Source organism: Phodopus roborovskii, unplaced genomic scaffold, assembly GCF_943737965.1.
Source record: "Phodopus roborovskii unplaced genomic scaffold, PHOROB, whole genome shotgun sequence".
Taxonomy (NCBI): Eukaryota; Metazoa; Chordata; class Mammalia; order Rodentia; family Cricetidae; genus Phodopus; species Phodopus roborovskii.
The window spans coordinates 3154376-3181361 of NW_026126636.1; the positions used below are offsets into that span (position 1 = coordinate 3154376).

The 26986-nt window shown below is 45.3% G+C and overlaps 1 protein-coding gene across 1 annotated transcript; it reads left to right on the top strand.

The window, feature by feature from the left end:
- The first annotated feature begins 8040 nt into the window (after nucleotides 1-8040).
- On the top strand, nucleotides 8041-26226 carry Cebpg (CCAAT enhancer binding protein gamma). The gene is made up of 4 exons (XM_051207670.1): nucleotides 8041-8096; nucleotides 16682-16840; nucleotides 16882-17110; nucleotides 22842-26226. The coding sequence occupies exons 1-4, from the start codon at nucleotides 8041-8043 to the stop codon at nucleotides 23388-23390; spliced, it is 993 nt and encodes a 330-aa protein (XP_051063627.1). The 3' UTR covers nucleotides 23391-26226.
- Nucleotides 26227-26986: the final 760 nt, after the last annotated feature.

The following is a 26986-nucleotide window of genomic DNA, read 5'->3' on the forward strand; positions in this document are numbered from 1 at the left end:
AATGGTACCCCACCCCTGTGTGTGTGTGTGTGTGTGTGTGTGTGTGTTTACATGTGGGTGAGTGGGTGTGTGTTTATAAGCATTCACACGAAACACCCACAAACATAAAAAGTAGTTTTCTATATATAGGGAATATATAGACTCTCTACACATTGTCTATATACACTCTCTATATATGTATGTTTACACACGCACACATACACACCTTCCTCCTATACAAGAGAAATTTTGAAAAATAGGATACGAGAAAATAGACTGGATCTTCAGTTCTTTTTCAGTAGAGATGTTTAGCTCTCCTGCAAGAAAGTGAAAGACAGACTGTAGTAATCACATCTCCAGCACTGCTGTGCAACCTTCCACTCGCTGCACAAAACAGTGTGGCCAGTTTGTTTTTTAATGTCCCGTGCAGGATCTGGCACGGTGGCACACACCTTTAATCTCAGCACTCAAGAGGCAGAGGCAGTGGATTTCTGTGTGTTTGAGGCTAGCCTGTTCTCCACAGAGAGTTCCAGGCCAGCCACAGCTACATGGTGAGACCCTGCCTCAAACAAAACAACATAAGAACCAGCCAAACAAACATTTTTTTTAAAAAAAGAAGGGGGTAAGGAAGGAAGAAAGAAAATGCCACTCACTTCTCAGAGCCACACTGAGGGGTGGTATGTAGGTCTAGAGAGCAAAAACAAAAACAAGCTTTGGAGCGGGCCTGGGCCTGCCGTGGGTTCCATCAAACACATCTTTTCTTTGGCACTAGAATTTGGAAGGTACGGCTCCAAGGAAACAAATGCCTGTCAATCCAGGCCTGGGACACCGATACTGGCAGCCAGCTTAGAGGTGCTCATCATGTGTGACTCATATGGTTCCTAAAAGGCAGGAGAGCCGGCCCTGGGAGGCATGGGTACCGTCACCCATGATGCACCTCCCAGGCCGCTTTCCCACAGGACTGTCGGACTCTCTGGAGAGAGAGCCAAGCAGCTGAGACAGACACTTGAACAGAAAAGCTAGACAAAATAGACCAAAAGATTGGTTTCTGCAGGTTGGCTGTGATGGTGCTTGCCTGTAACTCCAGAGGTTAAGGAAGAATTTCAGCATGGGCTACTGACCCAACCCTGTCTAAAAAGTTAAAACCAAAACCAAAACAACAACAACAAAATCAATGCAAAAATAGCCAATCAAATATATGATTTCCACTTAATTATTCCTATTTTTTTTTCCTTTAAAATTAACATCTAGAGCCACTGAGATGGCTCAGTTAGTTGGTAGAAAGGCACTTGCCACCTAGCCTGAAGACATGAGTTCAATCCCAGGGTCACATATAGTAGAAGAGAAAATTGACTCCCACAAGTTGTCTTCTGACTGACACACACTGCAGACACACACTACCAGCATGCACACCAAATGTAGTAATAAGAAGAACCCCAGCTGGGCGATGGTGGCTCACATCTTTAATCTCAGCACTCAGGAGGCCGAGGCAGGTGGATCTCTGTGAGTTCGAGGCCAGCCTGGTCTACAAATTGAGTTCCCGGACAGCTAGGGCCATTACACAGAGAAACCCTATCTAGAAAAACAAAACAAAGCAAAACAACCCCCAAACAACAAAAAAGCAGGAAGAACCCCAGCAAACTTTGCATTGGAATTTGACCCCATTTCCCTAGGCCCCCTACTAGGAACTGGAAGTGGTATTTGGGTCTTGGGGATTCTACACTTAGCACATGATTAATAGTACTCCCACCAGGGTGAATGGGGTCTCGAACGGATGGATTGTTATTGGAGCAGGGTGTTAGAAAGCAAGTTGGCTCACACACATATCCCCTTATCTCCTGGCTCACCTCACCTCCCTTTATCCTTCCACGAAGTTGTGACAGCATGAGGCTGTCACCAGCAGCTGAACAGACACCATGTCTGCATGCTAGGACTTTCCAGAACCATGAGCTATATAAACTCCTCTTCCTTATAAATGACTTGGCCTGCATTATTTTGATATAGTAACAGAAAGTAGACTAACACAATTTACATACCTGACTCAGGAAAACTCAGTGCTTAGACCTGAGGTTTGAGAATAATCTTGGCAAGAGCAGGCCTGAGGCCTGAGTAGGCTGCCCTTTCATTTTCCAGTTCATGTGAGCCAGAAAAAGTGGAGTGAAGAAGCATGTGCCCCCCCACCCCCCCACCCCTCGCCAACTCCGTGAATACACAGCCCTTCTGATCGGGACACTTATTGGAGGTAACAACAACTAGTTCCACTTAAGCGTTAGCCTGATAGTTCCAAAGGGTCCCCTCCGGCTCCCTCCTTCACATCTTTGCCATCAGAAAAGAAAGCTCACACTAAGGAACTAACAGCTACAGTTGTGTGTGTCTGTAATCCCAGCACCTGAGAAGCAGAGGCAGGGGGATTGGGAGGTCTAGGCCAGCCTGGGCTACAAAGCAAGTTCCAGGCTACTTGGGACCACATAGTAAAGCCCTGTCTCAATTTAAGAAAAAAAAAAAAAAAAAAAAAAAAAAAAAAAAAAAGGCTAAGTGGCGGCTACCTTCTTCTAGGATAAAGAATATCGACAATATGGACTGAGGAATACTAGCTTGCTCCCCATGGCTTGCTCTACCTGCTTTCTTATAGAACCTAGAATCACCAGCCCAGGGATGATACCATCCACAGTAGGCTGGGCCCTCCCACATCAATCACTAATCAACAAAATGCTTGACAGACTTGCCTACAGGCCAGTCTTATTGGGGACATTGCCACCACTGAGGATCCCTCTCCCCAAATAACTCTAGCCAACACAGAGGGCTTGCTGTACAAGTACTACAGCCTGAGTTCACATTCCCGGTCCCCACACAATGCTAGGTGTGGCCAAGGGCTATACAGCGAGACCCTGGCTTTCAAGTAAACAAAATAAAAGCAAACAAAATAGTGAGAAACTAAGATATCATAAGCAATAAGAAAAGATAACAACCTTGAAGATTTGGACAAATCTGATGAGTTGGGTTGATTTTTACATTTTTGAAAGCAGGGATGATGGCGGGGGCAGTGGTGGCACACACCTTTAGTCCCAGTACTCAGGGGGTAGAGACACAGGGGTCTCTGTGAGTTCGAGACCAGCCTGGCCTACAAGAGCTAGTTCCAGGACAGCCTCCAAGGCCACAGACAAACACTGTCTCGAAAAACAAAACAAACAAATAAATAAATGACAGACAGCAGAGATGATGATTTCTATGACAGAAGGGTATGTGACAAGACAGCCTGACTTTGCTGAGCCCGCCTCCCAGCATCCTCCCTGATCCTTTCTGGTCAGGACCCTGAACCCATTGATTTCCCTTTGGCAATGTTAGCCTGTGTGCATGTTGTTCCGTCTCCCTAGGTCAATGGTTGTGTTTGTGACACAGGTAGTCAGGTGACACCATAAATGGTGACATCCAAGCCTCTTAGCGTCTTTGTGTGTCTGTCTTGTAGCTCATCCCGTGGCCAGGAAAGAGTGACCCTTTTAAAATTGTCAAATGATATGCAAACGGCACCCCTGTGGGTCAGGAGTCAACTATGCTTTGGCTCTAGCCCCCCCCCCCACCCCCGCCTTCCCTCCTCCCCCCCTCCCCGTTTTGTTTAGACAGCTCTCATTATACTGCCCTGGCTAGCCTGGAACTTGGTCTGCAGACTGAGCTGGGCCTCAGACTTACAGAGACACCTACCTGTGTTACCTCCCCTTCCTGATTAAAGGCCAGGATTAAAGGCATGTGCCATCATGCCTGGCCCACAGCTCCAAAGGTTAATGTATTTTCTTCTCATTATTATTTTCTAATTGAATTTGCCTTTATAAAATATATCCAAAAGACTCACTCTGCCCATGAAATTTAAAAATACTATTTTTCCTTTAAGAGCACCACACCAAAAATATTTTTTCTTTTGGTTGGTGAGTTACTTGATTGTTTTCTTGATTCTTTTTATTTTACATCTGGTTTTATTGTAGATAACAGGAATTTGAAATTTCTTGGAATGTATTTACATTTTTCTTGCTGCCCAACATGAAATCTTCATTTTAACTAAATGTGTCACAAATGTCGGAAAAGAACTTATAGTCTTTGGTTATCAGAACACTGAAATATTTAATATTTAAATATAGCAATATGTACTATGCTATTCCTCAGATATTCCTTAACTTTGTGTGTGTTCATATGTGTGTAGGTGCCTGTATGTGCACATGTGTATGGAGGTCAGAGGACAATTTGGAGTATCATTGCTGTTCGCCTTATTTTTGGCTTTTACATGTGTGTATAGTTCATTTTTAATTAAAATTTTATTTTACTTATTTTTTTAAATATTTATATAATTGAAGTTAATTTAGCTTAGTTTATGCCCCTCAGTGTAGGTATGTACCCATGTGCGTGCAGGAACCCGTGGAGGCAGGGAGAGGACTTGGGGTGCTCTGGAACTGGAGGTATAGGTATTTGTGAGGCACCCAATGAAAGTGCTGGGAACCGAACCTGGGTCCTCCACAGGCGGAGCAAGTACCATTAACCAGTGAGTCATCTCTCCAGCCCCGCCTCATTGTTTGAGACAGGAGCTTGGAGCTCACAGAGCAGGCTAGGCTGGCTGGCAAGCAAGCTCCACAGGTACAATGTCCTCTCCTCCTCCCAGGCACTGGGGGAGAAAAGCAAACCTCCTCTGGGTTTTTAAAGTGGATTCTGGGGACCTAAGTGACGCCCACAGACAAGCACAGCAAGCACTTTACCAACAGAGACCTATCATCAGACTTCAATTTTTCTCTTAGATTTGTTTATTTTATTATTTTATATGCATGAGTGTTTTGTTTATGTTTGTTTGGGACAGGTTTCTCTGTGTAGCTCTGGCTGTCCTGGAACTCGCTCTGTAGACCAGGCTGACCTTGAACTCAGAGAACCACTTGCCTCTGCCTCCTGAGTGCTAGGATTAAAGCATGTGCCACCACAGCTCATCTTATTTATATGAGTGTTTTACCTGCATGTGTGTCTGCAGCACATGCATGCCTGGTGCCCCAGGGAGTCAGAAAAGGGAACCTTTGAGACTAGAGTTACAGATGGTTGGCGCTGGGAATTGAACCTGGTTCCTCTGGAAGAGCAACCAGTGCTCTTAACCCCTGAGTCCCTGTATCTCCTTCCACAGTCTTCCTGTGTAGCCCAGGCTGTCTTGGATGGAATCTGAAATCCTCTGCATCTGCTTCCAGAATGCTAGGATTACAGGTGTGCACACTGTGCCATTCATTTCTGTCCTCTCTCGATAGGTTAAGTTTCCTTTTTAAAAGTTCTCTCTGCTTCTGGTTACATAATTGTGGTTAATCTTGTCTACTGAATGGGGTTTAGAATCACCATAGTAACAAGCTGCTGGGCATGTGTCTGGGGGGGGGAGTTTCTGGTGTAGGTTGAGGAGGGAAGACTCACCCCAAATAAGGTGGCATCTCTCCAAAGGACTTTGGACCAAACGAAAAGGAGAAAGCAAGCTGAACCATCACTCATCTCTGCTTCCTGGCTGGGCCAGTGTGACCATTTGCCCAGGGGCCTGCTACCAGGGCCTCCCCACAGTGATGGAGCATAGGACCCTGGAACCAGGAGCTGAAATAATGATTCTTTGTAATCTCAATTCTCCTGCTTTCACCCCCTGATTACTGGGATTACAAGCACATACCAGTACAGCCAGCACTATAATTATACGTCTCTGGCTTTGTAAATGTTGTCACCATTACTAAGTAATAATGACACATCAAAACTCTGAGTAGATGCCCATCACATTTGAGGACAACCTTACCACCTCCTTTTTCACTTTTAGAAAAAAAAAAAATAAGTTTTTTACTACATGTATTTATTTAGTCTGCGTGTGCGCACACACACACACGTGGGCACAAATACACTCGTATGTAATTTCATATAACTCAGAAGTGCGGAGGTCAGGTGTGAGTGCTGTCCTTCCACTATGTGTAGGTCTGGGGAACTGAACTCAAATTACTAGGTTTGGAACCATACCTAGTCCTCTGCAAGAGCAGCAAGTACTCTTAGCCACAGAGCTATCCTGTTGGTGGACATTTTTAGCTTTTTCTTCCTCCCCTTGTTCTAGACATAGTCCCATCTTACAAGCCATTCTGGATACAGTCACAATTGGTTTCATCCACTGTGGAGCTGAGATCACTCTGGAGCACTCTGGAAGGAACTTCGCTTCCCATTCTGGCCCTTGTGTTGCTGTGACAAACACAGAGAGAAACACCCCAAAGGAGGGAAGTTTGTTTGGACTCAACAGTTTCGGTTCGTGGTCAGCAGTCTCTATTGCTATGGCTCTGTGAGAAAGCAGAACACCTTGGAGACTGAAGGCTGTCATAGAGCCAAGTTGCTGGTTCCACTGTATCGAGGAAGTAGAGAGGAGGACCAGAGGGAATCATAAACAAAATACCCTCCAGGGCATATTTCTGTTAGTTGCATCTTTCTTTTTGCTTAAATGGCCATTCTCCTTTTGATGTAGGTGTGTGCCTATGCTCAGGGGAGCCTTGGTTGTAGGAGGTTTGAGACAATGTTTCCTTCGGTGGAAGTGGTATTGAGGTTGCAGTTTGTAGCTCTGGTCTTTAATAAGAGTAGCCCCTGGCTGCATGAACAGACACACACATTCCTCTGGGCTCAGCACAGCCTCTGCCTCTTGGAGTGGCTCCCGAGTCTTCTTCTCTACTTGGCAGTGAGGGGCAGGAATGCTCAGGGGCTCCATAGTTTGTCCAGAGTTCTGTGGGGTCAGGAGGGACAATGCCTACCTGAAAAGCATTGAGAAATGAGGTCTCCAGTTCCTAGAAGGGCTGGCAAATTATAAAGCGTGAAGGAGCAGACTTAGTCTGAGGGGTGGGGATGGGAGATCCTGGAGGAACTGGATAACCTGATAGCACTAGGAGGTGGGACCCCAGAAGAGGGGCAATTCCCATATAGTGGCCCATAGAAGCTAGATTGGGATCACCAGGAGATGGACTGCCCATGGAGTAGGGAGCCTAGCTGATGGGTGGGGGAAGGAGGTCCCAGAAAAGGTGTGTATTTAGCAGGGTTAGGGTTAATGAGGTAGGGAGGGGCTTCCTCCAGGTCTCATTCCCTAAGTCTCTACTACTTCCCAAACCAGTACCTTCAGGCTGGGTCTAAAGGACCACTGAGCCTGTAGTAAACCTTTCATAGTCAAGTCAAAAGATTACTGTTGGCTTTGACCTCTTCATTATAGGACCAACTGATCTACCAGTCACAGGACAATGCTCCAGCCTCCATCACCAAATATTTCTGAGTGTATCCTTAGATGGTGCTTATCTTAATATATTTCTGAGTACTCACAAAGTACCATTAGCTCCTATGGTTCTCTTGAGGACAGCCCCCTTCAGGTCCCTACTTCTGTCACAAAGCTGATGCTAAGGGTGTGGCTTCTTGATCTTTACATACACCAGGTTCTAAAACCATTGAAGTGGCTCTGTATTCATCCTTCTTCCCATTGGGCCACAAGGAAGTCTGTTGTAGCGATAAGGGAAGAGCCACTCCCTGTAATGACTGCAAACAGCTCTCATCACCATCCCCACCCCATAGTTCCAGCTTCTTGCCCAACTCAGGCTTCTCCCCAAAAACACTTTTGCTGAGGAAAAGAAAGCATAGGACCTACCACCCCAACCACCATTTACCCATATAAATACTCTCATTCCCATCCTCCAAGCCCATCTAGCCCTCAGTTCAGGTTCACATAGGAACCATGGTTACTGTAGAAACTCAAAAGAAAGAAAGGAAGAAAGAAAGAAAAAAAGACCCAAAAGGGGAAGAAACAATGACAGGAACGTAGACGGGAACACAAAGTCCTAACTAGCTCTAAGCCCAGGAATCCTGCCCCACAAGCCCACTCAACTTGGCAGCTTCCTCTGCCTTATTTATATGCATTGAGTAACTGCCCCCCCAACCCCCCACCTTCACAGTCCAGGGTTGTTCCTTATAGGATCCTCAGCGCCCACCCGGGACAGTGTATGGCAGGGTGGAAAGTCAACAAACATCTATTGACTGAGACAGATTTAAATGATAGTGGCGATGTTGGTGATGATGTTGGTGGTGGAGGAGGAGGAGCATGAGGAAGAGAAGGAGATGTGAGTAACTGGACAGGCAACAATCATCCTCCCCTACACAGAGTCTCGCCATGTAGCCCAGGCTGGCCTCCAATTTTCAGCCCTTTTGGTCCAGCTTCCTGAGTGTGGCTGGAGGGTTTGTTGTTCTTTTGATGCAACTAATGCCTATAAAACACAAACACGAGACTCGGCGCCCACGTGGAGTTTATTGAGAGAGGGGAGAGAAAGAGGAGGTAGCTGAAGGCCAACCGAAAGCAAGAGAGAGGGGTATGGGGCACTTGCGTTAAAAGAGGCTTGCACATGCGTAACTAAGTCATGCCTCCAGGTAAAGCTGACCTAGCGATGACACGGCCATGAGTGTCCCGCCCATCGTCGGGGCGGGGGTCAGCTGGCTGCTAGTTCCTAACAGGGTTGACCTGGTGTCTGGAGCTTCAGGTGAGGCCTGGCTCTCCGGCATGCTCAAAGATGGCTTCCTGGGCTCCCACACACTCTGCAGCTCCACCGTGGAGTCAACAACTCACAGCGCCTCTCATCCTTTCCACTTCTTCCTGTGCCCTTTTACTCTTCCACTCTTACTCCATGGTTTGGGAAGATGTGGGCTTTCCTCGACAACATGGTCTGTAGCGAACTCATTTTAACTCCTCGCCTTCAGTGATCACTATTAGTGCTTCATGGCAGAACATGTACTAAGGCTCCTTGGCTGAGCTCTGCCCTATTGGTGGAATTGGAATTCCAGGCTTTAGTCAGATTCCTTTTTTTTTTTTTTGCATCAGCTCTCCCGGAGCTGTCATTACAGGCTGCTGTGAGTCACGATGATGTGTGTGCTGAGAACTGAACTCTAGTCATCTGGAGGAGAAGGAAACACTCTTAACCACTGAGTCATCTCTGCAGTCCTGAGATTCAGGAATGTTTTTTAAAAAGTGGTTCAGTTAATGTTAAAACCACAGTGCAGTCTGTCATGGTCATGTGTGTGTGTGTGTGTGTGGGGGTGTTGTGGGTGTGTGTGTGTTAGGAAGCTGTGCAGGTGTGCACATGGCTGACATCCCTGAATTTTAGGTGGGAGGCATAGTCAGGGGGGAATCTCAAGTTTGAGGCAAATGAAAACAAAACAAACAAAATGCAATGCATTCAGATACTTTTTTAACAATAAACAACAACAAACCCCCAAACTTTCGGGGGGGCTGAAGAGGTGGTTCAGGGGTTAAGAGCACTTGCTGCCCTTTCAGAGGACCCCAGTTCTATTCCCAGTCCCCACAAACAACGCCTAATCACTTGTAAGTCCAGTTCCAGAGGATGTGACACCCTCTTCTGGCCTTAGGCACTAGGTACACACCTGGTGCATATGCATAAATGCAGACAGAATGAGTAAGGCTTAGACCACACTCAGAATGACTTCTGATAACAGCCTGAGAAGATCATATGCATCCCATCGGCATCCTACACTAGCACAGCAGTTTCAATTACTGAGCGTGCATGGACGTGCTGCCACTACCTGACGTCCCTACTCTATGTGGGTCTCCTTAAGTTTTGCATCATACCCTTCTGTTTGTGTGTGTTCCCTTCCAGGTCATGAGTGAGGACCCTGTGGGACACTCCTGGAGGCCTGCTTGGTTTTAGAACAGCTGGCTCCCTCTGAAGTTCATCTGCTTTTACTGTGGTGAGAGTGAGGGCCTGGAAACCAAGGAAGCCAAGTGCCATGTTTATCAGCTCCTATCAAGTGCAAGGCTATCGCTCTGATTATGACTGCTGAGTTGACGCAGACTCCCTGGCTCCCGGGTTTGCCAGCCTTTCCCACCTTACGACCACTGTTGTCCTGGTTACTCATTCTCTAGACAGGGTCCTTTCAAGGGCCAGGGTTTTTATTTTGAAAAGCAACTTTTTTTTTTTTTTTCTATTTTCTTCTCTTTCTGCCTGCCTTCTCTTATTTCCATCTTTTTTTGTTTTGTTTTGTTTTGTTTTGTTTGTTTGAGACAGGATCTCATTGTCTAGCTTTGGCTAGAGATGTAGACTATGCTGACCTCAAACTTACACAGATTTGCCTGCCTCTGCTTCTCAAACACTGGGATTAAAGATAGGTGCCACCACACTCAGCCTTCCATCTTATTTTCTCTGTTTATTTATTTTAATGTGGGGGGAGGGCTGAAGAGAGAGCTCACAGGGTAAAGGAGCCTGAGTTCGAGCACTGGGGCCCACATTGTAGGAGGAAAGAATGGACTCTCACAAGTTGTCTCCTCACACACACACACATAGACACTCATAGACACACACACACACACTCTCACACACACACATAGACACTCATACACACACACACATAGACACTCATACACACACACAGACACACATAGGCACTCATACATACACACACAGACACACACTCATACACACACACTCACAGACACACACTCATACACGCACACTCATACACATACACACTCATACACACACACCACAGACACACACACAGACACACATGCACATACAGACACACAGACACAAAGACACACACAGACATATACATATACACACAGACACACACACAGAGACACACATATACAGACACACACACAGACATACACACACAGGCACACACACACTGGCTATGGAGGACAGAATGAATAGACCGCATGGATTCTGCATAGTAGATTTAGGTCCTCCTCGATGGATGTTTATGCAGTCATTTGCTGATATACTCATGGACTCATGGATATCGATTTTACACTCCAGTTTTTAATCCAGTACTACCTTCTTTATTTTGCCTCTCAAGTCAGCCCAGCTTTGGGCATAGAGAGCTCTTCCACTGGGTCCTATGACCCTTTGACATACTATGGGAATATTTGTCCCTACCTGCATGTATGTTGAAGGCCCAACCTGCAATATGCTGGTAACTAAGGGTCGTCTGATAAAACCATGAGGGTGGTGCCTTCTTGCTAGGTTAGTACCTTTGTAAGAAGAGGTATGAAGAGCCCGCCCTCTGCTGCCTGTACCCTCTCCCCAACTTGTGTACAGAGGTCATGTGGGCACACAAGGAGTTGGTAGCCACTGATAAAATGGGGGGGGGGGGATGTCTTAAAATGATTCCACAACAGGGCATCATATAACTGCCAAGTCCAGAACTCAGGAGGCCGAGGCAGGGGATCTCAAGTTTGAGGCCAGCCTGGGCTATACAGAATGGTATTTGTTCTTTTGGAACCTAACCTGTTCCTATGCTTTTTCAGTTTGGCTTGATCTGGCTTACTGTGTCAGCAGAGAACCCATTATCAGGGAACAGAAAACCTATTAGTGTTGTCTCAAAACCAAAAACAAATAAACAAGGGGCTGGAGAGGTGGGTTTTGCAGAGGATCCAGGTTCGGATCTTAGTGCCCACAAAGTGGCTCACAACCACGCCTGACTCCAGTTCCAGGGCATCTGCCATGCATGCGATGCACATACATAAGTATGCAGGCAAAACACTCATATGCATTTAAAAAAATATCTGGTTGGAGGGATGGCTCAGCTGGTAAAAGTGCTTGGCACCAAGCCTGCTGACCTGAGTTTAAGTCCCCAAGACCCATACAGTGAAAGGAGAAAACCAATTCCTGCAAGTTCTCTGACCTCTATGACCATGGCATGGCACATGTGTATCCACACAGGTTCACGTATGTGGTGATAAGTTGCTTATGACCTAATAAAGCTTGCCTGAAGATCAGAATGCAAAGCTAGCCACAGCCATAGAGGTCAGGCGGTAGTGGTACACAACTTCAGTCCCAGCAGCCACACTAGCTGAGTGGTGGTAGTAGAAGCCTTTAATCCTAGCACTAGAGAGGAATATAAGACAGGAGCTCAGGGTCTCTGTCTGACTCAGTCTGTAGTCTAGGCAGTGTGGAGATGCAGTCAGAAGACATGATTGCCCCTCCTGTCTGAGCATTGGTACAGGTAAGAACTCTCTAGTAGCTGGCAGCTTTACTTCTCTGGTCTTCAGCTTTAAACCCAATATCAGTCTCTAGGTTATTATTTGTGTTACACACATATACAAATAAAAAAAACATAAACTAAAAATAAACACAATAACAAAAACCTACAACAGAATAAGGCCAGCCCTTTAATCTTGGGCTACCCAGCTTTCAGATACTGAGAAATTAATGTGTTTTATTTATGCCAGAAGCTTATAATATGTTGTTTTTCCATACTGAAACACACATCCTCATTGGTTTATTTTTGAGCTCTCTCTGCCTGTCACTTTAGGTTAAACATTCTTCTTTGTATTTCTTTCTTTCCTTTCTTCTTTTGGTTTTTCAAGACAGGGTTTCTCTGTATAGCTTTGGAACCTGTTCTGGAACTCACTCTGTATACCAGGCTAGCCTCGAATTCACAGAGATCCACCTGCCTCTGTCTCCCGAGTGCTGGGACTAAAGGCCTGCGCCACCAATGCCCGGCTTCTTCTTTGTATTTCTTATCCTAGTTCTAGCATCAGGCACTTCTCCAAGGAGCATGGTTGCTTTTGCTGGAGAATGGTATCAGAAACCAAAAACTGACACCTGGAAGCAAAGTTTTGTTTCTGGGCCTTCTATGAGCAGCCACTAGCTCTTTATTATGTCTGTTCCCCTAAGCTTCAGTGATGAAGCTATGATGTAGCTACTGTCACTTTATACACACCGCAGATACTGAAGTGATTTACCTCAGAACCATATGTTCCAGAGCACTGTACCTATTCTGTGAGGTGAAGGCATGAAATGAGAGCCTCTCAAATCCAATGGAAATACACGTTAAGAGATTTAAAAAAATTGTACTTAAATGCATTTTTCATTATGATATGATCATGAACCTATGGGGGCTATGAAATAGATTATGGTTGTTTGTGTGAGAAATGTCTCTCGTAAGCTTAAGTACGGGCACTGTTTGGGAAGGTTATGAAATCTTTAGGAGGTATGGCTTTGCAGGAGGAGGTATGTCACTGAGGGAAGACTGATGTGGTATGTTCTTCTGTACGCTGAAAATATGTGTTGGCTTATTGGTCGATAAATAAAACTGATTTGGCCAACGGCCAGGCAGAATAGAGCCCAGGTGGGAAATCCAAACAAAGATATGAAGAGAAAGAAGGCGGAGTCAGTGAGACACCAGGCAGCTGCTGGAGAAGCAAGACGTGAATGAGGTAATAAATCAGCCATGAGCCTGGTAGTAAAATATAAACTAATAGAAATGGGGTCATTCAATCGTGGGAGCTAGTCAGTAGTATGCCTAAGCCACTGGCCAGACAATTACAATTAATACCAAGCCTTAGAGTGGTTATTTGGGAACTGGCAGGTGGGATGGAAAACCTCCATTAGCAGCATGCCTAAGGATGGAGATGTGACCTCTTGGTTTTCTGCTCTGGCAGCCTGCTGCCATGACTTCCCATTCTGGAACTTTTCTCCCTTAAGTCACTATGGTCATGGTATTTTAGACGTTGGTATCAGGAGTGGAGTATTGGTCCTAATGGGTGGAGATATCATCACCTCTTTCCTTATGTGCACAGCAAAGACAATAAGCTCACATATACTCACGTGGTACACATCTGCCTTCTGTGCACAGATGGCATCTTATTGCATGAGATGATGGTATTCAACGTGTGGGGAAGTGATTCTTAATAGTTATTGGTAATACTTGCCCATGGCTGAAATGTGCACTTGCTGACTTCTTCTGTTATGCATAGGATTGATTCATGTATGAACCTGAGGCTATTCTATGACAAAAAGTTAGTGTCTTAGCTTCTAGAATTCCAGATAGTGTCCACATAGGGAAAACCTCATGGGTGAGGCCCATGTGTCAGCCAGGGTGATAAAAACTTCCAGCAGGAAGACCCACACATTTGCCATCTCAGCACCCCTTCCCCATTTCCACTGAGAACAGCTCCTCCAAGCTGCCATGTCAGTGCACCGTGCCCTGTTCCAGGCTATTCCATCATTAATGGAGGAGCACTTGAGCCAACTGGGCCAAGTCTAGTAAACATGCCTAGAACTTTTAGAACAAGAACTTAATTAAAAAGATAGTTGGCTTTTCTTTATTACTGAGGCTGTCAACATCGAAGCTGCTCAGGGCCGTATTAAGGGACACACACACACACACACACACACACACACACACACACACACAGAGAGAGAGAGAGAGAGAGAGAGAGAAAGAGAGAGAGAGAGAGAGAGATTGATTTTGGTTCTAACATGATCTAGGTATTTAATGAAAAGAACCTGAAATTTTTCAATAACACCCCCCCACACACACACACACATTTAGGCAGGGTCTGTGTAGCACTAGCTGACCTGAAACTCTCTATGTAGACCAGGTTGGCCTCCAACTTACAAAAGCCTACATCTGACCACTGAATACTGAAATTAAGGATGAGCAGCACCAAGCCACAGCTAAAGTCCCTTTTTTTTTTTCAAATAATAAAAAAGTGGCCATATTCTGGGTATGGTGGTACAAGTCTATCATCCTAAGTAGTAAGGCCCTGTCCAAAACAAAACAAAAAACCCCAAAACCAAAACAAACAAACAAACAAAACAAAAAGAACCACAAAAAAAAAAAAAAATCAAAAAACAAAAACCAAATAACCCAAACAATTAGCTCTTATAACTTCATTAACCCATATTTTTAAAATCTATGTCTGCCACATGGCTCAGTTACCTCTTCTTAGTACAGCACATACAACTTGCTCTGAGTCTTCTGGGGAAATTACTGGCTTAGATTCCTCCTCCAAGTCTCTCTTTCTCTGTCTGCCTGGAAGTCCCACCTATTCTCTCCTGCCTAGCTGTTGGCCATTTACCTCTTTATTAAACCAATCAAAAGGAGGCTTAGGCAGAGACACATCTTTACAGTGTAAACAAATATTCCTGCAACCCTGAACCACAGCACTTAAGCAACCTGTGATTAGTAACAGTAGTTGTCAAGTGGCTAGATTATTCAACCAGCAGGATTCCCCTACTTCTCAAGTCCTTTGAAAGGAGATCTTAACATACTGCTGGATTACAGCATCTTTGGGTTTCTAGGACATATTTTGGACATTGGTGAGGCACAGATATACATAGGACATTTTCTTTTACTGGGGCAGCCTGAGTCTTTGTGAATTGCAAAAAAGCAACCTAGATTTCTTCAACCTGGAGGCAGAGTCTTCATCAAGTTCTCATTTCCTTAGGATGAGTGTTTCCAATTGCTGGGGGTAAAAAAAAAACAAAAAAAAAAAAACCAGTACTCCTTGGCTGGGGTTTGGCTCAATGGTAGTGTGCTTACCCTGTATGTACATCCTGGGTTCAAACACCCCCTTATCACAACCATTATTGGGTTCACACGGTTGGCCCTACCATATTGGTCTCCACTGGAACCCTTTGCTCAGCCACTTGGACCTCATGTGCCTCCCATGACAGGGCCTCTAGGCAAAGATACTGCCTTGGACTGGTGAATTCATGTCATTAGTGACACCCAGGCAAAACTTTCTCCTATTTCAGGTCTTCTTTGACACATTAGATCAGGTCCCCTCTTACAATCTCTCCCAGCATCTTAACTTTTTCCTTAAGCATCTATGGAAATGGTGCTTGAATTCTGTCTCTGGTTCTCAGAGTAAGCTTCATGTGGGCAGGGAGTGTTTGCCTTCTTCCTTGCTGACTCCCAGCTTTTGGTACACACCTTAGCACATAGCTGGCACCAGAGACATGTTTGTAAACAGGAAAAGTGCTACCAGCTATCGGATAAGGAGGAAATCTCAAGACTCCTGGGCTTTGCCTGACTGCTGGGTGTGGAAGGCTTGCCTAGACATAACCCAGAAAGCAGTTACCGGCTGGCAAATCAGAGGCTAACTCAATATTCACATGATATACAAGGCTGCTTTTATTTTCCATCGTTTTATATGATTAGAAATAAGTCATGATTTTGTGAGGAACAAAGCATAACCCAACTTTTATAGTCTTGAAGAAATTTTGGCTCATAACACAGAGGTCGGGACCTAAAGAGACATACTGGTTTTGATGACATTCTTAGTTTTCCAAGTGTGCACGGTGTTATCAGGGTTCACGCTTTGTGGTCCGACCCCCCCCCCCCCTTCTGCAGGTATTCTCATCTCCCAGGGATTCCTCGAAACAGGGAGAGCTGCTCTCCTGGCCTTGGCAATGAAGAAACATTTCCTCTTTGAAAGCCAGAGAGTTTTGAATGATAAGCATTGCTAAAGAGGAAGCAATCAAACCTATCAGGCGGGCTCTGCCCTCCACCCAGAGCGCTGCTTCCTGTTTTTCAAAACTGCTTTGTGATCTTCCTGGGAACTGGGAACCAGGACTGCTAGCCGCTTTTAGAGACCATGTCATGCCCATCACCTGTCCTCACGGCGGCGAGCACTTCACTTTGGAAATCATGATTTGCCAGGGAGCCACAGTCTCCAGTTCTCAAGTGTGACAAGTGTGCTAACCCTACGCCGGACGCAGCTTTTCCTTAACTTGCTGCTGTCAAATTAAAGTTTGCAAAAGTCTCAGAGCCCTAAGGCTTAAACACAAAACTCAGTCACTCAAAAATCCACCTCAGGAAATGTCGCTTCCCAGAGGCAGGTGAGGCCCTCACAGGGTGACCGTCTCTTCAAGCCTCAGACTCAGACCTTTCCTGTCCACAGGTCACTCCCACAGCTCAGGGCCGCCGCCCGCCAGCGCCAGCAGCCTAAGGGAGAACCACGGAGCGCTCCTCCAGCCACCGCCGGTGCCGCCACGCCCACCACGCCCTCTGGCCCCGCCCCGCGCCCGCCTCTCGCGGCCACACGGCCTGTGATTGGCTGGTGGCGCTGCCCGTCTCGAGGGGCGCGCGCGTCACACGCAGGCCGGCGCTTCTATTGGTCACGGCGGCGGCGGCAGCGCGCGGACCTGACGAGGAGGGGAAAGCCGGTGGTGGCCGCGGTGGCGGAACGGGCGGAGGCTGCCGGTTTCGTAACCGTCGCTCCTCCTCGCCGACTCGCGGGCTGCGAGGCCTGGGTCGGGTCGGGCCGCGCCGCGCGGGGCCGCTCGGAGTGCAGGCCGCCTGGGGGCGGGCGGGCCGGCCGGAGGCGCAGGTAAGGAGGCCGCGGGCTCGCTCTCGGAGGGGTCGGGGGAGGAGGCCGCGGCCGAGCCCGCCGCTCGCGTAGGCGCCGGCCCGGCACGACGAGACCCGGCCCTGCCCGAATCGGCAGGCTGGCCCGGAAGGCCCCTGGCGGCTGGTGGCGCGGGCGGGGACCCGGAGCGGCGTCTGATGCAACCTGCGGGCAACACCCGGCGGGGTTGAGCTCATCCCTGGCCGCGGGCCCAGCGCCGTCGCGCCTGGCGCCGACCCCCGCGCCCCTCCCCCGGCGCCCCCCGCCGCAGTCGGGGAAGGGATGGAGGACCAGGTGGCCCCTCCAGAATCCGGCCCCCTGCGACGTGCAGCGTGACAAGCCCGGCGCGCTTTGGCCCCTGGGGATGGAGGATGTTCCTAGAATAGAAGGTGGACCGAATCTTACTTTGGAGCCACCTAGGACTCTTCTGTCGCTTCCCAAACAGCTCGGCCGGGGGCAAGTGCCCGGGTCCTATTTGCAGTTGTTAATCCTGGTGACCACCTAAGGAAAGCACTCGATTTTTAAACACATAAGGTCGCAAGAGGGTTATTTCGTTTTGGTTTTGAGGACGGTGGCGTGCTCTGCAGTTCCCTGGGAGGGGAGGGCACCCTAGGTCGCGCATCCACCACCAGTGCACTACAAGCAGGAGGTCAAGCCATGAAGCCTTTCCTTAGCACGGCTGGAGGGAACGCGGGAAAAGAGCCAGCGGAGGTATCCAGGTGGAGAGAGGTTGGGCTTGCATGTGTGAGGGGAAGGGTGGTCTCTTTCCAAGTGCGCTTCTGTATTTCTGCTCTTAGGAAGGTTGGCGTGTTTAATTTTGCTCTTGTTTAAGGGCTTTGTTTTTGGTTGTTTGTTTTTCCGTAAGCCGCATTGTAAGATGTGTCAATTTTAGAAAGGTTTTAACCTTTGTGGGTTGTAAAACCGCTGGGGCTTGTCTCTCCCAGTTTCCACCCACTTGAATCCTTATTTGACTATATTACCATTAAATGCAGACCTGTCTTCACAGAGGAAAATTTGAAATGAAGCCCCTTAAGGGTTTTCTTTACAGAGGAATTCTACATAGAAGAATTCATTGCATGGTGGGCAAGCCCCTCTACTCCTGAGCCACACCCCTAGCCTTCAAAGAGCTCTAAAGTCTTCTGCCACTTGAGTAGTATTTTGAGAAGCAGCCCCTGGGGTTATTTCCCTGTTTCTGAAAAACTAAATAATTACAGGATGCTATTGAGCTGAAGAAAAATTCGAGCCTGTTTCCTGCCTCTGGTGGACATGCTTGACTGGCTCAGTTATTTTTATTACCTATCAGAAACAAATAGGTGGGAACAGATGTCACCCCTCCCCCAGTGCCCTTTAAGTTCTCACAAGCATGATTGTCAGCCAGGCTCTGTGATCTTGGAGAGGTGCTTCCATTCTGGGTGCATTAAATGATCCCCAGGAAAGCCCCTGGGAACATCCCCTCCTGAAGTCATGGGAACAGATATAGTATCAAGTCAAAGTTGCCTCACCAGGCACAGTAATGACTGCTGTGCCAATTCTAGGTCTCCCTCCTTACACTAAAAAGTTTATTGGTTCCCTACCTATCTCTGTGCCCCTCCCCTGCTGTTAAAGGGGGTGGGGAGGGGTGGAAACGCCTCCAAAACCTGAACAGGAACTCCTAATAAATGTGTATTTCTAAACATTTTTGTTTTGAATGTGCTAGAAAAGGTTAAAAGGGTAACATCCAAAGAAACAAGCATTTTCTTGACATCCTCCAGTGGACCACTCACAGAACTCCTTGAAGGAGTGTTCTCCTCTTCACGGGCTGTGCCTCCAATGGTCTCCAGGGAGACACACTGAAGCTAGAGTTGCCAGAGACACTGGGGGAGCAGATTGGACAGAAAGCACAAAGGGAAGATACAGGCATTTGGGAGGCCCTTGGTAGTGTAGTGGTCTTGAGTTGAGCATAAGGGAGCAGGGACTGTAGAGGGTTAGGAGTCGTAGGCATTGATTTTTTTTCAGGAGCAAGATGTGACACAATTAGATTTGAGTGGGAGATATCTAGATCAGCAACTCAGCCTGTGGGTCTCAGGCCTTGTGGAGGTCAAACAACCAGAACTTTCACGGGTTACTCTAAGACCATGAGAAAACAGATATTTATATTATGATTCATAACAGTAGCAAAATTATAGTTATAAAGTGGCAAGGAAAAAATGGTGTGTTTGGGGGATTTCCACAGCATGAACTGTATTAAAGGGTACAGCTTTGGGAAGGTGGAGAACCACTGCTCTAGATAGTGAATGAGTGGTTGGACTGAGCTCTGGCTGCTCACCTGAGACCAGGGCCCCTGAGATATGATGTCAGCCTGAGGTAATTTCTGTGGCATTAAGAGGGACAATAGATGTGATATATTTTTGTTTGTAAATTTAAAGATTCAACCTTCATTAAAGAAATTGAGTGAAAAATTTATTTTGAGAGGCTGATGGGGAAATATGTGGTTCCAGGTTTATGGAAAAAAAAAATGACAGGAAAAATATTCTGTACAGGTTTATTGTTCCAAGTAAAAATTGAGAAAAATTCTATTTTACTATTCTAACATTTCAGAGTTCCATTGTTTTATTCTTTTGAGTGAATATTACTTGAATTAAATTTGCATTTGAAAAACATCTGTTAACTGATTTCATTTAGCTACACATTCTTAAAAGATTCATTGCTTATATATGATGCAGTTCTCCATTGGTAGTGTCACAGTAAGCATGTTGGGAGCTCCCCTAACAAACGAGACTCTGAAAGCCCACATTCAGAACTTGTTCTTCAGTCTGGCAGCCTGAGAATTGGTACTTGCAAAAGTTGTTGCTGTTGTGGTCCAGGGACCACTTTGAGGGATGCTGCCCCTCACCTCAGCTTTCCTGTTGTTTGGGTGACTGACAAGTAGAAGGAAGAAGGCACTGCCCTGCTTCTTTGGACTGAACCTTGAGCCAGACTTTGATTTAGGGTTAAATGTCCAGATACTAAACGTCAGACTGCTTTCTTGTGAAGCTCAGCTAATGTTTGCAGAAGGAACAAAAAGCATAAATGACAGTGTCTTTGTTCAGTGTAAAACCAGAAGTGCTGTTTGAAGCCTGTTTAGTTAGCTCCTTGACCCTCTGTCTGGTTTTCTCTTCGTTTTAAGTTACTTTTCTGGCTTGTCTACTGATTGAAGATTTGGTTGCTCTTTGTTTTCCAAGACAGGATTTCTGTGTAGCCCTGGCTGTCCTGGAACTAGCTCTGTAGACCAGGCTGGCCTTGGACTCAATGAGATCTGCCTGCCTCTGCTTCCTGAGTGCTGGAATTAAAGTCAGACACCAACCATTGCCTGGCATTTTTTTTTTTTTTTTTTTTTTTTTTTAAGGACAGGATCTCTACATAGCCCTGGATATCTTGGAATTTGCTCTATAGCCTCAAAGCTCACAAAGATCCACCTGACAATACCTTCCAAGGCTGGCATTAAAGACATGCACCACTATCCTACATTTTTTTTTTTTTTCTTTTTTAAGCAATCGTGAATTGCTTTTTATTGCCTTTTCTCTCCTTTTTTCTTGTAATTTTGTAGGTTTGATAAATCATAGTCTGTGTTTTTCTAGCCAAAAAAGCTTACTCAGAACTTCTACTTTATTCTGGTTAGCACCTTAGTAAGGTTAGAACCCTACCCCATTCTTTTATGGTCGGTTCAGAAATAGGTAGCACATCCCTGAATTTGGAACCTGTTTTTAATAGGTTGTTAGTGACTAGAGTTCATGGTATTTTGTCAGTGGGGGCATCATACCATTTCCACATCCCTTTTGTGCAGACTGGGGAATTGAAGCTCACAGAAGGGAAGATGAGGGGCCCAGAGCCAAGGAAAGCTTTGATCTGGTTTCTAGTCTGCACTTTGGATCATTGGCTATCTTTGAACTAGGACAAATTAACTACAGAGGTTAGTTTTGAAGAATAAGAATATAAGAAAGTACGGGGAGAGGTATTAAATTATGCAGGTCCTTAAGATTGGATTAAACACATTATACCAACTTGATAAGCCACAGTGTTACATGGCAGCCAGGGTGACTTAAATTAATATTGAATACCCACTTAATTTTTTAATTAATTTGTTTACTTTCTTTATTTTGAACAACCACCTTTTAAGTGGGAGGAAAATTAATTAGGCCACATAATCATTTTCATGAGAAATTGTGAAATGTTTGCTATTGAGTGTAACTCCGAGGCCATATCCATCATGGCTTGGAAGGAAGCTTTCTGTCTTGCTTTAGTGTGCTGGAGTAAGAACAGATGACCCACTTGCTCAGGGCTGACTGAGAGTCTTTTTAAACTATTCAGAGTAATGATATATGGACACTTAAAGGCAAAGATTAATAAATAATAAGAGGCCAACTTAATAAGCATGCTTGAAGAAGCTTGGCTAAAGTTTGGGTGAAGCTGTTGATGTTTATTGACTGGACTTTTTCTTAATAACCATGGGTGTATCACTGGAGCATTTCCCTAACTCTAGTTAACTTCCCTGACTTTGTCCATTGATGTCCTTGTTTTGGTAGTTCTGGGAAGAGAACAGGGCGGTGTGTGATGGGTCACAATGCTTTCTACCCTTTGAAGGGTGGGTGCTGTCTGTGTCTCCTAGGTGGACACGGTTGATTCAGCTGTTGAGTTTATAGTGGCATGGGGATGGAGTAGGTGTGCTTTCACATGTCACTGTTCACAGGTGATAGACAGCCAGTCAGGTCTCAGTAGTTTTCCATAAAGTAAGTGCTTCAGTGAGTCTGCTGAGCTCTGAGTGAGAAGTGGGTACCAACAGTGGCTGTGTTGTCCTTGCCAGCCTGGGTTCCAGTACTTGGCTTGCCTTGGCTGTATCATTAGAACATTGGTTTCTTCTTTTGTGAATCAGTATGTTTAGGCCAGTGGTTCTCAACCTTCCTAACACTGTGACCCTTCCTCACAACTCCTCATGTTGGGTGACCCCCCCAACCATAAAATTATTTTCACTGCTACTTCCTAACTGTAATTTTGCTACTGTTATGAATTGTAATATAAATATTGTTTTGGAGATAGAAGTTTGCTGGGCTAGGCAATTGTGTCACGAGTGATTAACGGACACAGGCTGGAATGGGGTACTTTATTGGATGTCTCCGTTCCCAAACACAAGAGACCGACTGAGTACATTTCAGTAAACTGTCATTGAAGGTTGCTAAAATGTAAAAAGGCAAATCAACTAACCAATTGAAAGTATCCTGCCTTAAAAAAAAATAGCCCACAATAGGTGACAACATCACTGCTAAGTCACCTGGGAATATTGAATAAGGAGGCGCCCTGATGCCTCCCTCATGGGCTCTAGCACTCTAAGCCGACTGGAAACGCCCCCCTCTCATTGCAGGCGCCCTCCTATAGTAATTGAACTTGCTTTTCCATGCTCCACAGCTCAGATTTCTCCCTGGCAGTGTCCAAGTGCATTAACTCACATGTGCTACCTAATTTGTGCTATGCTTTTGTTTTTTTCCTTTCCTTTTTGATAATCACAACCAGCCCCAGGCGGGGCTGGCCTTCAGCTTCTGAACCAACTTACCTTTTGAAATTTGGAAGCACTGCAACAGTTGGCAGTTGTTTGTGTCATCAAAACCAATTAATGATTGCCTACTGTGTTAGGTCCACGCAAGTTTAATCTTACTTGATCCTGTCATTTCAAATATTTTAATGCACCTTATTTTCTAACTAGGTACATGTGAAGATTTTTTGGCACTTGAGTGTGGCCTCTGCTGATCACACTGCTTTGATTTCTACCTGTTCTGTGTTGGCAAAGGAACTCGCCCAAATGAGCAAGCTGTCGCAGCCAGCCACTACTCCAGGAGTGAACGGAATAAGTGTCATTCATACTCAGGCACATGCCAGTGGCTTACAGCAGGTTCCTCAGCTGGTGCCTGCTGGGCCTGGGGGAGGAGGCAAAGCTGTGCCTCCAAGCAAGCAAAGCAAAAAGAGCTCACCCATGGATCGGAATAGTGACGAATATCGCCAGCGCAGAGAGCGGAACAATATGGCAGTGAAAAAGAGCCGGTTAAAAAGCAAGCAGAAAGCTCAGGATACTCTGCAAAGAGTGAACCAGCTAAAAGAAGAGAATGAACGGTTGGAAGCCAAAATTAAGTTGCTGACAAAGGAGTTGAGTGTACTGAAAGACTTGTTTCTTGAGCATGCACACAACCTCGCAGACAACGTGCAGCCCATCAGCACTGAAACTACCACGACACACTCTGATAACACAGGGCAGTAGATCTCCTTCCAGACGCCATGGCTGTGTGGTTTGAACGTGAGACGTGTGACCACCCTGCACCGCTGGTGTACTGGCTGAGCTTGGTCTTGTTCCATTGGAGGTTATTTTCTAGCTCAGCACTGAACAGTTGATTAGCCATGTAATTTATCGGGTCTTAATGATAATGGATCTTTGAAGCACTAAAAGAAGACTTAGGGTTTATGGTTAAAATAAAATTCCTGGACCTTACTATTCTTAATAAATCCTGACTTTCCCAGAAATGTTTCTTTTCTAGGAATGGGAAAATGGAAGGTCATATAGAAGGTTTTGGGTTTTAATGAGACAATACCTTGGATTAAGAAAAAAACTGAATTCCATGTCTGTTCCTGGATTTGTGATTTTAGTCTAAATTGTGTATTGTAAATTCTAGGGCTTCAGAAACCAATGATGATAATTTTGCCCCGTTTTATAGTTGGTATAAACTTGTGTTTGCATAATTGGCATTGTTTTTCCCAACAAGTACATGTTTTTTAAGATGACTTCAGGCAAAGTAAAGAAACCCCATTCAGGTCATGTCAGAGAGGTGGTTCAAAATACAAATTGCATTTAGGAAGGAAAGAAGTGTTCTGTTTTTTTTTTTTTTTCCCCTCGTTTGTTTTAAAGGGCAAATAGAGAGAGGGATTGAACTTTGGGGTCCTTTGCTTTATTGGATTAGCATTATCTTGTGTCCTAAAAATTAGTGTCTACTGTGTACTGACATTTTCGTTTCTGTGGATGCTAGTAAAAGTAACATTTGTTTGGGGGGGCATTTTCTCTTTGATGGCCAAATTAGTAAATAAAATGCTTTGGTCATAGACCATAATTTAGAATGCTAGTTTATGCTGGGCACGATAGCACACGCCTATAGTCCCCAGCACTCGGGAGGCAGAGGCAGGCAGCTATCTGTGAGTTCAAGGCCAGTCTGTTCTACAGAATGAGTTCCAGGACAGCCAGTGCTACACAGAGAAGCCTTGTCTCAAAAACAAACAAACAAACAAACAAACAAACGAATACTGATTCTTTTGGTTTCTGCTGTGTTCAGAATAACTGGCAACGGAGCCATGATTTTTAAAGACATAGTTTTTTGTGAATGCTTATTTGTGAAAAGGCACATTTTGGTATTTGATCTCTACTAAATGATTACTAGAAAAAATGTAACAACTTCATGCCATCTCAAAAGAATAGTTAAAACTTGAAAGTATAAGGTTTCAATCTTTAATTTATTTCCTAAATCTTTTTATTTCTTTTTTGAGGAATTTCTTTTCTAGTTTAGTGGGGTGTCTTCATGTTCCATTTATCCATTAGTATGCTTTTATGTTTTGTATAAATTATTTTAGAGAGAAAATGCTGATGAAACTCAGGATATTGACTTTTTTTGTGAAACTGAAAAGCTGATAGGTGTCTCTAGGGTCTGCTTTTATCATTGTTGTAGTTTAGATTGTCTTGGTTACTCGTGGTTTTTGCACTGTGCCCAGCTAAAATTCGTTGGTTCCTGAGATGGTGACTAAAACAGGAGTCTTGCATGATCACAGATTGTGTTGCCTGGAATCTTGTCTGAACATGGTCATTTCTGCCCCTGTTTCCTGCTAAGACTTAGTTACTGTAACCCCAGTGTAACTCAGGTTACTCCTTGAGTGTGGACTCTGTTCTCCAGGGCAGAAGCTGTCCGGTGCCCTGCAGCTCTCCAAAGCCTTTTAGGGCCACTGTGCCGAAGACAGGAGTGGACACCGTTCTTAGGGAACCAAGAAATGAGTGAGTTTTTAAAAGTTAGGGTCCAGCACCGGTTTACCTTGGTTGGAATAGCCATCTTTATCAGCTGATTGATATTATGAAAAGAACTTAATGGGAGATAGAATTAGGTCCTACTTGAATCTGGAAATACCTTCAGACATTGGAAACTCCTACTTCCAAGCACCAGCTTTCACAAATGGAAGTTCTCGTGGAATTAGTGGTTACCGGTGCAGGGACTTAAACAAGCTGAGGGGAGGCAGTGCTCAATATTTCTAATCAGTGCATACAAACCAGTTCCAACTGCCCTTACCTTCGTAAATCAGATCCTTAGCACCAGCAAGCACTTCTGCATAGAACACAAATGTTAGCTGGACTTCGGACTTTCTTACTACAGTGGAAATGATGTTTAGCTTGATAGATTTCTCAGTGTAAAATTGAGGATAACTATGTTTGGGGAATGGGGAAGCCTGGGACTTTGGAAATTGTAAAGTGGCTTTTGTAACTTGTCCCTGGGGAACCTTTAGAGTTTGATCTGCCTTGTGGACAGGTCCGGTAGCTTAGGAGTCAAGCTTTGTCTCCCGGGATGGGTGCCCTTTGACTAGTTATGGGTGCAGAGGGAGGGTTAGCTTCCCTTTTGTGCCTGGCCCTCTGTGACAGATAACTTTGGAATCTTAGTATTTTTACAAATGTGACCCAGGGTTTGAAATCCAGGTCTTGAGTCCACTCATTTTTTTACACTTCCCAATCTGTGAAAGTAGAAACATGTTCAGTTCGATAAGAAAGAAAACCCAGCAGCTTTTGATGTTTCTGAACCTCCCCCTCCCTCCCCCACTGGAGGCCTGAAGCTTTGTGCCTGAACAACCCATGTAGCACCTAGAGTGCTTCTGACGCCTTAGAAATAGGAATGATACCTGTGTGCTTGACAGGTTAGGTAAGATTTCGTAGAGCTAATCATCTGCCTCTCAGGAAAAATACTAACTTGTTCTTTTTGTTCCTGGCTTTCAGTTTGTGAGATTACTCTATTTTTTTAAATATAATTTTATTTCTTTCAACGAATTTAAAAATAAAAGAAACACCTTTGGAACAATGACTGGTTTTCTTTGTGGGTTTCTCTATCTTGGAGGTGAGCAAGAAATTCACTTGTAAATTGACCCCAAAGAGCCTTACCTCCTGCTGCTGTCCTGGGCTGGGCTGGGCTGGTGAGGGTGGGGTGGCTGTCACGGACCAGCAGGGGGCTTTTGTGCAAGTTTGGATTTCCCTGAGTAGACAGTGAAGTAGTTTTCTCTAAACTTGGAGTGCATCTTCCGTTGTTTGTAGTTGTTTGGTCTAACTTAAACTCATCCTGGAGTAGGGGACATATATGAAAGGGACTGCTGCCTTCTGGTGGTTCCTAGCCTGTGCTTTTCATCTGAAGCCTGTCCCAAACAGTATATATAGTTGAAAGTACCAATAGCATCTTGATGCTTCCTGGGTATGGAAGTGAATTAGCTGAGTACAAGAAACCAGTTTGAATTGTGTGTTTTAAGGGGGAGGGGGGAGAATGAGATGCTTTCCTCTGGTTCTTTGAGTCTTGTGTTTGGGGAATTTAGTTTCAAATTGTTGCATGATCATGAAAATTGTGAGGCTGAGTGCAGTGGTGCACACTTGTAATCCAGTATTACAGAGATGAAGGGATGAAGGATCTTGAATACCAGTGAGACCTTGTTTTAAAAAAAAAAAAAAAAAAGCTGGGCAGTGGTGGTGAACACTTTTAATCCTAGCACTGGGGAGGCAGAGGCAGATCTGTGAGTTCAAGGCCAGCCTGATTGGTTTACAGAGTTCCAGAACAGCCAGGGCTATACAGAGAA